The sequence below is a fragment of the Trichomonas vaginalis genome, chromosome V, assembly GCF_026262505.1.
Source record: "Trichomonas vaginalis G3 chromosome V, whole genome shotgun sequence".
Taxonomy (NCBI): Eukaryota; Parabasalia; order Trichomonadida; family Trichomonadidae; genus Trichomonas; species Trichomonas vaginalis.
In genome coordinates, this window is record NC_067207.1 from 16,807,991 (window position 1) to 16,822,275 (window position 14,285).

General features: G+C 33.9%; 6 protein-coding genes across 6 annotated transcripts; 2 read left to right on the plus strand and 4 right to left on the minus strand.

The window, feature by feature from the left end:
• Nucleotides 1–427: 427 nt before the first annotated feature.
• Nucleotides 428–1,987, plus strand: TVAGG3_0350240 (uncharacterized protein; the record flags this gene model as incomplete). Its single annotated transcript, XM_001320109.1, has 1 exon — nt 520–1,674. One exon carries the CDS (start codon nt 520–522, stop codon nt 1,672–1,674), a length of 1,155 nt encoding a protein of 384 aa, XP_001320144.1.
• A 93-nt stretch (nt 1,988–2,080) lies between these two features.
• TVAGG3_0350250 (ATPase activity, coupled to transmembrane movement of substances) lies at nt 2,081–4,663 on the minus strand (the record flags this gene model as incomplete). Its single annotated transcript, XM_001320110.1, has 1 exon — nt 2,081–4,663. The coding sequence occupies one exon, from the start codon at nt 4,661–4,663 to the stop codon at nt 2,081–2,083; it is 2,583 nt and encodes an 860-aa protein (XP_001320145.1).
• A 302-nt stretch (nt 4,664–4,965) lies between these two features.
• TVAGG3_0350260 (ATPase activity, coupled to transmembrane movement of substances) lies at nt 4,966–7,464 on the plus strand (the record flags this gene model as incomplete). Its single annotated transcript, XM_001320111.1, has 1 exon — nt 4,966–7,464. One exon carries the CDS (start codon nt 4,966–4,968, stop codon nt 7,462–7,464), a length of 2,499 nt encoding a protein of 832 aa, XP_001320146.1.
• Nucleotides 7,465–7,972: 508 nt separating this feature from the next.
• Nucleotides 7,973–9,559, minus strand: TVAGG3_0350270 (TOR signaling; the record flags this gene model as incomplete). The annotated part of the gene is made up of 1 exon (XM_001320112.1): nt 7,973–9,559. The coding sequence occupies one exon, from the start codon at nt 9,557–9,559 to the stop codon at nt 7,973–7,975; it is 1,587 nt and encodes a 528-aa protein (XP_001320147.1).
• A 33-nt stretch (nt 9,560–9,592) lies between these two features.
• Nucleotides 9,593–11,101, minus strand: TVAGG3_0350280 (TOR signaling; the record flags this gene model as incomplete). The annotated part of the gene is made up of 1 exon (XM_001320113.1): nt 9,593–11,101. The coding sequence occupies one exon, from the start codon at nt 11,099–11,101 to the stop codon at nt 9,593–9,595; it is 1,509 nt and encodes a 502-aa protein (XP_001320148.1).
• A 373-nt stretch (nt 11,102–11,474) lies between these two features.
• On the minus strand, nt 11,475–14,191 carry TVAGG3_0350290 (galactose-binding domain-like family; the record flags this gene model as incomplete). The annotated part of the gene is made up of 1 exon (XM_001320114.1): nt 13,529–14,191. One exon carries the CDS (start codon nt 14,189–14,191, stop codon nt 13,529–13,531), a length of 663 nt encoding a protein of 220 aa, XP_001320149.1.
• Between the last annotated feature and the right edge of the window lie 94 nt (nt 14,192–14,285).

Here is a 14,285-nt window from a genome sequence, read left to right on the forward strand (position 1 = left end):
AATTTTTCGGAAATTTTATTTTCGTAGTTATGTGTGTGTCCTATAATTCAATATATCCTTTAAATGAGGAATAAAAATATTGAGTTTATAATGTCGAACTCCTATTATTGAAAGATTCTATTTTTGTAAAATTCGGTTTTATAATACATTTGTGGTGTTTTTAATATTTTCATATAAAACAAAAATCAACTCACGATTTAAATTTTGAAAATAATACCATTTTTAACTCAAAAAAATTCTGCAAATCTAAATTTTGATAAAAATTAATTAAAATATTATTCTCATTTTTTCCTAAATGAAATAATCTTAGTTATTTTATAGTTCTTCCATTCATTAGAGAATCCAATTGTGGAAAAGAAGACTTCGGGTAGAAGTTGAAATAAAGAAATTTCAAATTTATAATTTTATTTTCAGTTCTTGCTAAATCCTTTATTTAACTGTGCATACAGAACACATTTAAGACATCAATCTACAAAATTCATTATTAAAATCAAAATCCGTACGTTAGAGCGTAAAAAAATGAGTTTTGATAAGTATTTTGCAGCTACAGAATGTGCTTTTGCAGATGAGCATGATGAGTTCTCAAAGCGAGTTAGGAATATAGGTATGAAATGGGATGAACTCTCATCTACTGACGAAGAAACTTGTAATTTAGTCAAAGAACTTTCGCAACTCAAATTATTACTTCGACGAGGACATCTACAGATTCTTCGAACAAAAGAAGAATGTATCCATATGAAATTAAGAAACGCACAACTTGCATTTCATGTTCGACAATTACAAGCAGAAATTCGACGCTTTTTACCATATACTTCAGTTAAAAACGAGCCATCTACAGAGTACGTATTGTCAATTGATAAAACAGAGATCATTGAAAAAGCAAAAAAGCAAGTTGCTGCAGATGATAAACTCAATCAAGACATATCAGATATTCTCAAGCAATGGCATGAGATAACCGATCTACAGACCAAAGTTTTCAATGAAGAAAGACAAATTCAACAAGCAGATTCACAACAATTTAAAGTTTTTTCTAATGATTATTACAAACAGAATGAGATGACACATAAGCTTCTTGATAAAGTACACTCAGAACTTCTTCATAACTACTTAATGGCCGAAAGAGCAAGTAAATCTTTATTAGCTAATCGACAATCGACCCAGAAAGGAATTGATACAAGAATTACGTCACTCAGCCATGAACTTGAAGGTTTAGGTGATAAACTTGAGAGGAAACTTGCTGAATCCAAAGTTAAAATGGACAAAAAACTTGAAATTAATACAAAGTTGATGAAAGAAGGAATTAAACGCCAGGAAGCTTATAATGCATCAGCAGCTATTGATGCAGCCAAGATGCAGAAGCAATTAAGTGATGATTTATTCTATTTCCAAGACAAAGTAGAAGAATTGAAACGTAAAGAAAAGAAAATTAATAATCAAAAGGAATTTAACTTTGCAGAAGCAGAACAACTTATTTCTAAACTTGAATCAGAGTATAATGCAATTATTTCTGCAGCAGCTGCAGTTCCTTCTCTTGATGCTGAACACCACATTAACTTAATCAATAGCGTTGCTCATGCAGTTAGTGAGCACGTCGATAAATCAAAGAGTTCAAGCATGCTAGATTCACAAGCAAAACAACTTGGAAGCGCAATCAAAAAATCACATAAGAAATAATTTCAATTTATGAATTTTTTCTTTTGTTTTCAGATAAGAATTTAAGAATGAGGTGATTTTTTTTCTTATAAAGTACATGATATCAACAATAACTGCAATAAGAAAATGTTTTAACTTTTTCTTGTTCACAAGAGTACTTTAGAAAATATCATTTTTTTAATGCTATTGCAAAAAGTTCAGATGCTTATGTAGTGAACAATCAAACTTTTTGCTTGTAAATAGATGTTAATGATCTTTATAATTGCATTACAAAATTCCAGATAATACATCCTTATATCATATTGAATTCATTGATTTATTTATAAAAATTTACATCTATCTGTTTTATATTCTCAGTATACAAAAACAAGTTCAAAATTATTCCCAAAACAAATCTTTTATTTATATATGTATAATATAATTTGTCTTAGATTTCGTGTTCTTCTTCTTCTGCTTCAGACATTCTCACAATTTCCATGAAGACTCTTTCGAGAGAAGATGAAGAACATGTGAAATAGTTAAATCCATTTTTGCCTTCAAGGCCTTCTTCCATTCTGAAGAAGAGTTCACCAAGTGCCATTGCTGATGCAGGAACGTTGTAGATTCTGGCAATTGGACGCTTGATTGATAATTCTGCACATGAAAGCTGACTGCTGAAGAACTTATCAACCTTAAGAGCACATTCTGGTGATTCGTTATCCAACTGCATATCGATCTTGTAATCTGTTCCGAACTTGGCAGACAAATACTGAGGAGAACCAACTGTGTAGACATTACCTTTAATCATGATTGAAATGTCATCACACAATGCTTCTGCTTCACTGAGAATATGTGTGCAAAGCATGAATGTCTTCTTTCCTCTGTAGTACTGAATCATTTCATGGACTTGATGTCTTGAGACAGGGTCGAGAGTTGCTGTTGGTTCATCAAGCAAGATGATTTTTGCTCTTCCAAGGAAGCTGAGTGCAATAGCAAGCATTCTCTGATCACCATCACTGAGATCTCTGATTGGTGTATCCTTGATGTTCTCAACATTGAGAAGCTGGATGAGTCTGTCTGAATTCTTCTTTTCATTCTCAGGAGACATCTTGTGGAGGAGAGAGTAGAAATGGAAATGCTCTGCAATTGTCATATAATCACAAAGATGAGTGTTGAACTGTGGGCAAACACTGAGAATGCTGGAGTTACTATCTTCGGTGATATCAACTCCATCAACTTCGATTGTACCTGCAGATGGTGGCAACATAGATGTGATCATGCTCATTAATGTTGTCTTACCTGCACCATTTGCACCTAAGAAACCGAAGAGAGAACCTTTCTTGATACCAAGAGAAACATCATTAACATCAGGAATTGGTTTTCCTTCTGTGTTGAAGAACAGTTTAGAAACGTTGTGAATTCTGACTGCATAATCTGTGCTTGCTTCGACCTGCTTTTCCATTTCTTTTGCTTCTTCAGTAACTGGATGCTTTGCTTTCTCTTGCTTGAAGAACTCCTCATAATTGCCGAAGTTCCTCTTTGCCATCTTCCTCCTGATTGCTTCTCGAGAATATTCAATGATGCAGAGGATGACAGTATAGATGATGATGTTAACATATGAGAAGATGAAATATGGGAATGCATCAGACTTGGAAGTAAAGTAGTGCTTATTTCCATCTTTGTTGTAGAGTGATTCAAGGAATACTTTCTGCATGTAACCTTCAAGCATCAGAGGTGGGAAAAGTGCAAATAGCCAGCCAAGATCAGCAGATGTATCTTCACTTCCAACCATAGTAGCTAAAAGAGGAATCATGAACATGAGTAAGTTGATAATGAACATATTTCTTCCTGCATTATCTGCATTGCTCCACAAAAAGCTCAAGCAATAGATATAGAGCATGAAAGAGAAACCAGAAATGAAGAAAATATAATATGTTATTCCTGGATTTTGTTTGAAAACCTTGATTTGGAAAATAAGGAAGACAATCCAAACCAATGTGATATCGACAATCCATACAATGATATCAAAAAGGTAAGAGATAACCCAATATGGGAGGATTTTGAGTGAGCAAGATACCATGTATGATCTAACCGGGCCTTGGATCTCAAGGATTGGTCTAATGATGATAGTGGAAATGATTGATGTAAGACCCATTGCTATCAACATTGGAGACATCATAGCGAAGAATTGGTCTTGAGTACTTCCTGTGAGGACTGTGTAGATAGCCTTGAAATCAATTCCTTTCTTGATTTTTCTGTCTGTGAACTCCTTGTTCATGGCATCTCTTGTTTCCTGAGGAATCGAGGCAAAATTTTCAGATTCTAATTCAGGAATCTTAGCAAGTGTTGCGAGCTCAATTCTGTATGTGATACACTGACCAATTAAAGAGTTGTTGATTGACTGAAAAGAGTTTTGATCAGCTTCTACTGTATCGTTCCAAATGAAAGAAATATTATTTCCGCCCAATGGATTGAATTCGTCAGGAAGAATGAATCCCATTGCAACGAATAATCCATTATCTCTACATTTGAAAAGAAAATCATTTGCATCAGTCACATTCTTGAACAAATGAATTGTTGGATTGACTCCAATATCTACTTTAACAAGTGATTTAATTGCTTCAATGTATTTCATCTGGAAAGGTTTGTTCGCATAATTGTTTTCATAATCACTTGCAACAACGACCAAATTATCAGCTTTATATGGGTAAGCTGAAAAATCAAATGTTTTGTAAGTGTCCTTGTATACGGCATCCATCAGGTACTTGATTACGATCGCTAAGCATGATACAACTAATGTGACAATAATATTTGAAATAAATGGACCGAATGACCTTTTGATAGATATCCATTTTCTATATATCATGGCTCTGTACTGTGATGCAAAACGATGATAATGTACATCATTTTCAATTTCTTCGTCTAAATTAGGATGCATTTCCATAATACTGGAAGTTCTCCTGGAAATCGTCGAGGATCTTCTTTTTGAACTACTCGCGGTTTCACCTGTATACCATTCGTTTGTAGACATTTTTAGAAATAATGCTTATTTTTATTTTCATAATTCTCATTCAATTTTTTTGTCAACGAGGTTAAAACATATTCAATTTATTGGATTTTTTCCTCTGAAAAATTTTGAAAGAAATTCAAACTGAGCGATTTTCGTTTTTTTAAGCACAAACAGATATTCATCATAAGACGTACCAAAATATATCAAAAATGCTTAATCGTAAAAAAAAGTAGTGATCCAAATTTCCATTGAATTTTTTGAGAGACTTTAATTGAAAATTTTCTTTAATCTAAAATATTAGCGATTTAGACTTAAAATCATTAATGAAGATGTCTAGAGTCTCATCCGACGATGACTTAGAGATAAAGGGTGGCCAATGGTCACAGAGAAATCCAACATTTTATAAGCAATTCAGCTCTCTTCTTAGAAGATCAATGCTTATTAAGATTAGAGATTGGAGCTCAATTGTTGCTGAAGTAATCTCAGTAGTCATCATTGTTTTCATGGTAGTCTTTTGGAGAATGTCCAGATCACCAAATGAAGAAATCAAAAATCCAGCTGTTCAAACAAGCGACGAAATGTTCGGTTCAACAATTGTTGATTACATGAAAGTTTCTGCGCTCGGTGGTGGTGGAAACTTTGCTGCAGCTCCAAATAATGACCATACTAAGAAGATGATCAACGATTATTGGAACAGCAGAACAATATCAATTTATGATTCTACAGGAAAAGTTACAGATGAAGTAAATCTTTCAAAAATGTTCACATATTTATCATCACTCGAAGATTTCCCAGAGAATTTCCAGTCTACAGACAAGTCATCGATTGGAGTTTATCTTGCAAATGCAGATGAAGACGGATACTATAGAAATATGACAACAAATTTATTACATAACAATGATTTTGCAAGCATGTTCACTAGTATGTCAGATATGGCTGCTAATTTTGCTTTTGAAATGACAGGAAAGTCTCTCACAGAAGCTTTCACGGCATATAATGCAAAACTCCAAGCTTACATTGATTCACTTCCAGCTGACAAGGCAGAACTTAAAGAAAACCTTACAAAAGAGCTTCTTACAATTCCAACAGATGGTTATACAAGTCCAAATATTGGTGGGCTAGTCATGTCAAGGCCAAAGACAACAACATCACTTCCACTTAACCTTGCTATGGCTTTCTTTTCATCAATTCCATGCATCATTTCTGCTATGCCTGACTTGTCACTTATCTTAGAAGATAAGGAGTCACATATGATGACATTCATATTCTTAATGGGTGCTAGTGAATCATCCTATTACCTTGTTGCCATTCTCACAACCTTTCTTACATGTATCATTCCATACATCATTATCAGCATTATTTTCTCTGCCTTTGCTGTTATGAAAAGAACAAACTTCCTACTTGTTTTCATCCTTTCAATACTATTTATTATTTCCTATATTCAGTTCCAGAACTTCTTGAGTACTTTCTTTAAGAAGAAAGGAAGTGGTAGAGTTATCACTGTTGTTTTCCTCATTCTCGTTATCTTTTTTGGTTATCTCAATAACCAATTCACAAGGAAGGCTTCTAGTGGAGTTAAACACATATTCTCAATCATTCCATTCGAGGCATGGGAACTTGCAGTTGATGTTATGTTCGAAGAAGTAAGAAATAGCAGACCACCACTCGGCTGGGGAGATGTTGGTAGAAATGATTTATCATATCCTCTCTGGTATGCTTTCTTGTGGTTCATACTCGACACATTTATCTGGGGTGGTTTATTCATCTTATTCAATGCAACAATGGATAGAGGATTCGGAGCACCACCACTCAGATGGACAGATATCTTCCACTTAAACTTCAAAGGCAAGGAAGAAATCAAGCTCGAAGATATTAGTGATAACAAATCTCTCATCAAAGTTGACAACCTCACAAAGATATACCCAACACAGAGGAACAAGAACAAACCAGCTATTGACGATATTTCCTTTGATATTAAGAAGGGTGAAATCATTGTCATGATTGGTCCAAATGGTGCAGGCAAGTCATCAATCATCAATGTCGTTTCTGGCGCACTTCCAGCAACAAAAGGTACAATGTCTCTTGGTAATAAGCCAGCAACAGACAGATTTGGTGGTATTCAGAACTGCCTTGGCATTGTTTTTCAGGATAATGTAATTTACAAACTTCTCAGCATCAGAGAGCATCTTGAGATCTTTGGACGTATCAGAGGTATCGACGAATATACTCTCCAAAACTCAATTGATTTCTTCGCCGACAATCTTCAACTTCGTGAAATGCTTCCAAACCGAGCTGGTGACTTGTCAGGTGGTCAGAAGAGAAAGCTTTGCATTGCTCTTTCACTCCTTGGTAATCCACCAATAATCATGATGGATGAACCAACAGCAGGCGTTGATGTTCAAGCAAGACAACTTATCTGGAAGACAATTTCCACCCTCAAAGAAAGTACATGCATCATCACAACACATGCTCTTGAAGAAGCTGAAGCAGTTTCATCAAGAATGTTCGTTATCTCTGGTGGTAAAGTTCCATTCAGTGGAACATCAACAGAGTTGAGAAGCAAATTCAAATGTGGATATCTTCTCAGACTCGACTGCGAACCAGAGAAAATGAGTAAGATATTAAAGACATGCAAGGAGTTCATCAAGGAAGCGACAATGCTTGAAGAACGTGATGATACAATTTGTGTTCCAGTGAACAAGAACATTGGCAAGCTACTCAAGCATCTCGATGCAAACAAGGAATCTCCTGGAATCGATAAATATTCCTTCTCCGTTGAGCAACTTGAAGATGTACTTCTCAGAATTCTCGAACATAACTAATTTTATAAACTTTATTCTATATTAAATTATCATTATTTTCATTTTTCAAACAACCCATAAAACAAACTTTTCAATACTGACAATATAAGTGAATAATTCCTTTAATTTTTTACAACTTTGTATAATTTTACAAACTTCTGGAAACATGATTTTTTTATTCATATGATATCCTAAAATATCAAAAATCACAAACATTCATCAGCTTTTTCGCTTAACCTATTACGAGGCTCGATTATTTTAATTGTTTTAAAGCGAAAAAAGGAATACATTTCTCGTCAAAGCTTCATTATGGAAGTTGAAGGAGTCTCTGAGAAAATATATAAATTATCAACACCCTTTTGTACCCATATTTTCAATAAGCTTGTAATTCGACAACTGAATTAAGGCAGTACTAGAACTCATCAGACTAAAAAAACTTTTTACATTTTAAAAAATACAAACAAAACAAATTTTTATTTTAAGATATTTTGATATTGGAAAGCAATCCATTTGAGTAACCCAAAGCAATCTATTGTTCAGACGGGTGGAAAGCAGCTTTAGTAACAAATCCATTCTTCAAATTAGGCGAAACCAAAGAAGGCAAAGGATAAAAGTTTCTGTTTGAATCGTACAACTGTAAATTCTGGCAATTTATCAGATACAAAGGATACCAATCACAGGACCAAACATCAGAGACTCCTTCAACTTCCATAATAGAAACTAACTGTGGAGATCTGAAGTCAATTCTAGACAATCCTCCTCCTTTCATATGCACAACAAATTCGTGATTATTCGATTTTGATTGTAGTATTTTCAAAGGAGGTGCAGGAGTGTCTACAACATTTATTGTTTTAGGTGTCCTCAAATCAACCATCCTGAAATCTTCTGTACCTATCGCTAGTGTATTCGCTGAGTAATCCAATGGTTTTATACAATTAATCCACTCCGTTTCGTCACAAACTTTTATTTTGTTTAAAAAAGAACAAGTGTCAAATTTCCATGGAGAAATGATTCCTGGTTCGTAACTTGAGTAGATTGTGTAATCAATGTAAGAATACTCAACAGAAGGAGAAGATTTCGGATTCAGAAATGGAGGAACAACCGAAAAACAGTCAATTACCATTGGAGAGTTGGAATTGAGATCTTTGACAAGGGAAACATCTCCATATGAAGTAATCAACAAACAGGAAGTCTCTTCAAGAGGAATGATCTTTTTGAGAGGATGTGATTTGGCATTTTTGGAAAAGAAGGTATTTGACATATGATACTGCTCTATCTTGTGGGTTTGGATGTTCCTGATAAGAACTGAACCATCAATGTCCCCAAATAAGATTCGATTCGGATCAATAAAAATTGGATCTGCTGCTAAAGGTATTTCGTGGATGTAATGATCGAATTCGACAAACTTTAGCTCTGTATTACTGCCTATTTGGGAGATAATTGTTGGCTGAGGTGCTGGAGGGATAAATGCAGCATGTGATGGAGAAAATCCGTATTTATCAAGCCTGTTGAACTGGACTTTCAGGAAATCTGTGATGGCTCCACTGAACAATGCTGTTAAAATGCCAACATTCGAAACTCCTTCGGGAGAATTCGAAATTAAACTTAAAATTGAGGTCGAAAAGTCCGAAATCTCTTGATATGGATCTTGTGAGAGTATGGATACAAGGTTTATTACGTCTTTGAAAGCTTCACTGAACTCTTTACTGAAGAATTCCTGATTTTCTAATAATTTCTGAGCAAAAATGGCCAATTGCATACGAACAAGCATAGATGCGTCATGTACATAAAGTTCTGTTAAGTGTTTCACTAGTTTTTCTATCTTTTCTGGTGTTTCTTTTTCGAAATCGATCATTGAAGTGATTACAAACAAAGAAGCTGCTCTAATCTCTGCATGTGGTGCTATTCCTGCCTGTTCCAACGGTTCTAAGAGGTGAAATTCTTCAGCCAAAGAATATGGATCTGGAACAACTTCAAGAAACTGGGAAAGATAGAGAAGAGCCCAGAAAGAAATGGTTTTGGATGTTCCTGAAACGGATTTGATGATCTCTGTGAACATTTCAGGGTCAACTTCGTTTCCATTATCTCCATATTCCAAATGCATGCCAAGAGTCATCAGAATTAGGCTCAATAGCAAATATTTCGAATCTCATGTCTTTTTGGCTGCTTCAAATAGTACAGATCTGAGTGGAAGAGCTGAACAAGTAAAAGATCTCAAAATTATGTCACCAATCAATGAGTAACATTGCATTTTTGCTGCACAATATGCAACAGGAAGTATCAGATCGGGATTCTCTCTATAAGGAAGTGACATAATCACAGGCATAATTCCATAACAAATTAATGAGCGAATTGCCATCTCTCCGAGGTCGATATAATTGCATATCGCCATCATACCGCGCAATTGGAGTGACGTTTCGGATAGAATTATTGGTAATAAGGAAATTTCATTTGGAACTGAGTCAAAAACATGTAATTTCAGGATATGTTCGATTGCAGTTATCGCGTCATTCGAAAACGATGAGAAATCAGTGGGAATGGTCGCTTTCGAAATTGAGGGGTTATTTTCAAGTTGGACCAAACGAAGCAAAACTCGGTCTAGGTACAAATCAAAGAACTCCCAGAGCTGGTGATCTGAGAAATTAGGGATTTCCGGATAGCAGAGAGGGTTTATGCCAATATCTCGACTAATTCTTTTGTATAAACAGAAATTAATAAAAATTTGGCCGATTTTCGGATCTCTGTAGAAGCAATTGTATAACATATCTACAGGCATAACTGAATAAGCCATTGCTCTGACTAATACTGTTAATAATCTTTCGATTTCGTATGTAAAGGCTAAAAGATGTGGTTTTACGCCATTTTCTTCGTTGAAATAACTTAGATGGAATTCGTGAGCTCCTCCTGTCATAAAATAGTAAAATTGTCTTGATCCCCATAAAATTGCAACATTTGCTGGTGTAAGAAGGCAAGAAGTGAATAAATCTGAAGGGAGACCAATCTTATGAGGAACTTTTTCTGTTGGACCGCATGAAAAGAATGCAAATCGATCAGATTTTGAATTTGGATCTGAAATTTCATTAAATAAGAGGCCAGAGTAGTCCGAATCGAAGATAAAGCATGAAGGTATCGGCATAGACTCTAGTAATTGCTTTCCTGTGATTGTTTCCGCTCCAGTCGTTTCATCTGGAGTTAAAGCGATTCCTGCTTCTGATATTGGTTTTGGAGAACCATGACCAATGTAAATAAAAAGACATCGCTTACTCTTCGGTATGTTGCTTAGTTCTTTGAATTGAGCTGAAATTCTTGTGGGGGAAGGATCTGAAAGTCTAATAACTGATTCTATACCGTAACGTAGTATATTGTGACAGATTTGGTATGATACAATATCTGATATTGAGGCTGGATCCTTGTTTTTTAAATCATTCCAACAATAATGACGTGAAGATAGCTCTAAACCGGACAAAACCATGTTCTTTTCAAGGTTGTATAATGAAACTGCTACAATACCCGTCGAAAGATCTGTTTTGAAATCACTTGAATCGAAAATTTCCGGAACGACGCTTATCATTGATTTTAGGCTGTGTCTCCATAAGTTAAATGGGTTTTGCGTTTTGTATCCAAAAGATTTCTCTTTTGGATTCGCTGATGCAATCATTTTCGCAAATCAGCTATCTTGGAAAATGACAATATTTTTGTTCAAACTGTCTTGTATTCGGCTATACTAGAGAAATACTCCATACTATTATCATTTGAATGAAATATACAATTTATTTCAAATCAAAATCTCTTTGATTAGTGTCAACGACAGATATTTCATGATATTACTTAGTCGAAAAAATATGTATTCATTGCCAAATATGAGAATACAAAAAATAAATTTGAAATGAGAAAATAATTACAGTATTATTATCATCAATCTTCTAAAATATTACATTGTTAAATATTGATGTAATAGTATTATTGCAATTCGCTTCATTGAATAATCTATTTCGAAATTATATCGAGTTTTTTATGAGTTTGTAAAATGTGTCAAGCTTTAAAGTTTAGACGGAGAAAGAGCTTAATAAAGATAGTTTTTACATTGTGATGAAAACAAAGATGTATGAAAAAGTAATAGATGAAAGAGAATTATAGTTATGATATGCGCAACTTTTGATTTTCCTTTCGATATAGCAATAATCTTTATCACCCATAATAGTAACGTTTTCGCCCATGAATGTCTCCCCTTTGTAATATTTTGTAACGTGAAATGTTGGAATAGTTGTAGTATATTGAAAGTTATTATATCCAACAGGAACGAATGCTGGAGAGCAAATGTAGACATCAGAAAAAGAAGTGGCGTAGAAAATTCGATCATTTGACAAAATAATATTTGATGGAAGGATGAGTAACTTAAGCCTTTTGCAATTTTCAAATGGGCGATATCCTAATGTCGTCGAAATTCCTTCTTCAAAAATAATATTTTGCAATTTAGTTGCTTCTGAAAAACAGTATTCGGACAATTTTCGTACTGATTTGGGAATAAATATTTCTATGATACATGTATTCCAAAAAGTATCTCTAGCGATGTATTCTAAAGTATTTGGAAGTAAAATCGATGTTATTAAGTAACAATTTCGAAATGAATAGCTCGATGTTTGAATCACTTTGTAATATTGGTTACCGTCGAATGCGTTACTTGGAATTTGAACGTGACCAGAGAGAGTAGTCCCATTTGGAACTGCATTTCCATATTCATTGTTAGATGTACCTAATGCGCATACAGTGGCATTGAGTTTTTCAAAAACCAAGTTACCATATGTAAAATTCTCCAAATTATTTAAAACGTTAGTCAAAAAATAAACCCTTTTTTATTTGAGAAAGGACTTTTGATGACAAAAGACATGAAAAATTAACAGTCTGCTGATGAAATGCTTTATTTTTGTATATATCATCAATGAAATCTAGAAAATATGGGTTGGGGGAATGATATTTGAAAAAGAATGAGTTTAATATGATTTAATTTTTACATAGTGACAAAAACAAAAATGTATGAAAAAGATATGGATGAAAGAGAATTATAGTTATGATAGACACAGCTTTTGATATTCATTTCAGTGTAGCAGTAGTCTTTATCATTCATAATAGTGACATTTTTGCCCATGAATGTCTCTCCCTTGTAATACCTTGTTACATGGAAAGTAGGAATATTTACAGTATTTTGAAAGTTAAGATATCCAACAGGAACAAAAGTTGGAGAGCAGACATAGACATCAGAAAGAAAAGTATTGAAAAAATCTTGATTATTTGCCAATATAATATTTGATGGAAGAATAAGCAACTTAAGACTTCTACAATTTTCAAAAGGACGACAACCTATTGTAGCAGAAATTCCTTCCTCAAAAAGAATACTCTGTAATTTAATGGCTTCTGAAAAACCAAATTGATCAATTGTTCTCACAGATTTAGGAATAAATATTTCTGTGATACTTGTGTTCCAAAAAGTATCCATTGCAATTTTTTCCAACGTATTCGGAAGGGAGATAGACGTTATTAAGTAACATGTTCTAAACGAATATGGAGATGTTTGAATTACTTTATAATATCGGCTCCCGTCAAATGCATTACTTGGAATTTGAACGTGACCAGAGAGAGTAGTCCCATTTGGAACTGCATTTCCATATTCATTGTTAGATGTACCTAATGCGCATACAGTGGCATTGATTTTTTCAAAAACCAAGTTATCATATGTAAAATTCTCCAAATATGTAATTTCAGATCAAAAAACAACCACTTTTTGAATTGAACTTTACCATTTGCACTGTATAACTTATAATTATGTGCTTCCCAATGGGAGCCATCGTATTCCTATCGCAATGATTGCTTCCTGTAATTATATCTGGTAAAATTGATGGTTGGAATATTCATTTCATTTGTTTTTTATAAATTATTAGGAAACAAAGATATCTTCAGAAAATAAGATGATATATTTAGAGTCATTATATGAATATTGCAAAATCTTGAACATAGTGGAGTTTATTTAGCAAGAAAAAGATAATGTTACTGAATTAGAAAAATTAATTAATTTTTTTAATATTTTTTTTTAAACAATTTTAATGTTGCCATTTTTAGAGATGTGTCCAATGATGCTGACATCATCATCGTCGTCATGGAATGAAACAAATTCTTCTTTGTCTGAAACACCTTCTGCAATGACATCACCAAGAAGATCAAGTTTGTTGATTGCAAGACATGGAGGATCACCTGGACATGCTTCGTTCTGGATAAGACGAACGTATTTGCATTCGTATTCCTGATCAAAGTTATATGTTTTCTCACGGCATCGACGCATATCGTAATCTTTTTCAACACGATGAACTTCTTTCCATGTTTTGTTGTCGTCTGAGATCTGAAGTGACCATGAATACATGCAGCATTTAGCACAATATCCGTATTCTTCGCAGCAGCATCCTATGTAGCAGCAGCCAGAACGTACAAAATATCCTTTGATTTTTAATTTCTTGTTTTTTAAAGAATAGGAGATGTAAGGGTGTTCATCATAACTTTTTCCGCAATTCGAACACCAATCATAGTCTTTATCCCATGGATAAATTGAGTATTCTGGTTTTGTTACTTGCATTGAGCCATTTATATCTTGCTGAGAAGATCCACTAACATCAATTGAAATAATATTTTCATGGAATACTTTTTTGAATATCCCATCTTTAATCGATTCTCTTAAACTCAGAAATAACAAACAATTCATTTTTATTAAAAAAGTGACATTTATAATTTTTAAAAAATTGATAACCTCGATGCTAGACAATATTTATCATTTTCATTGACATTTGCACCATGTG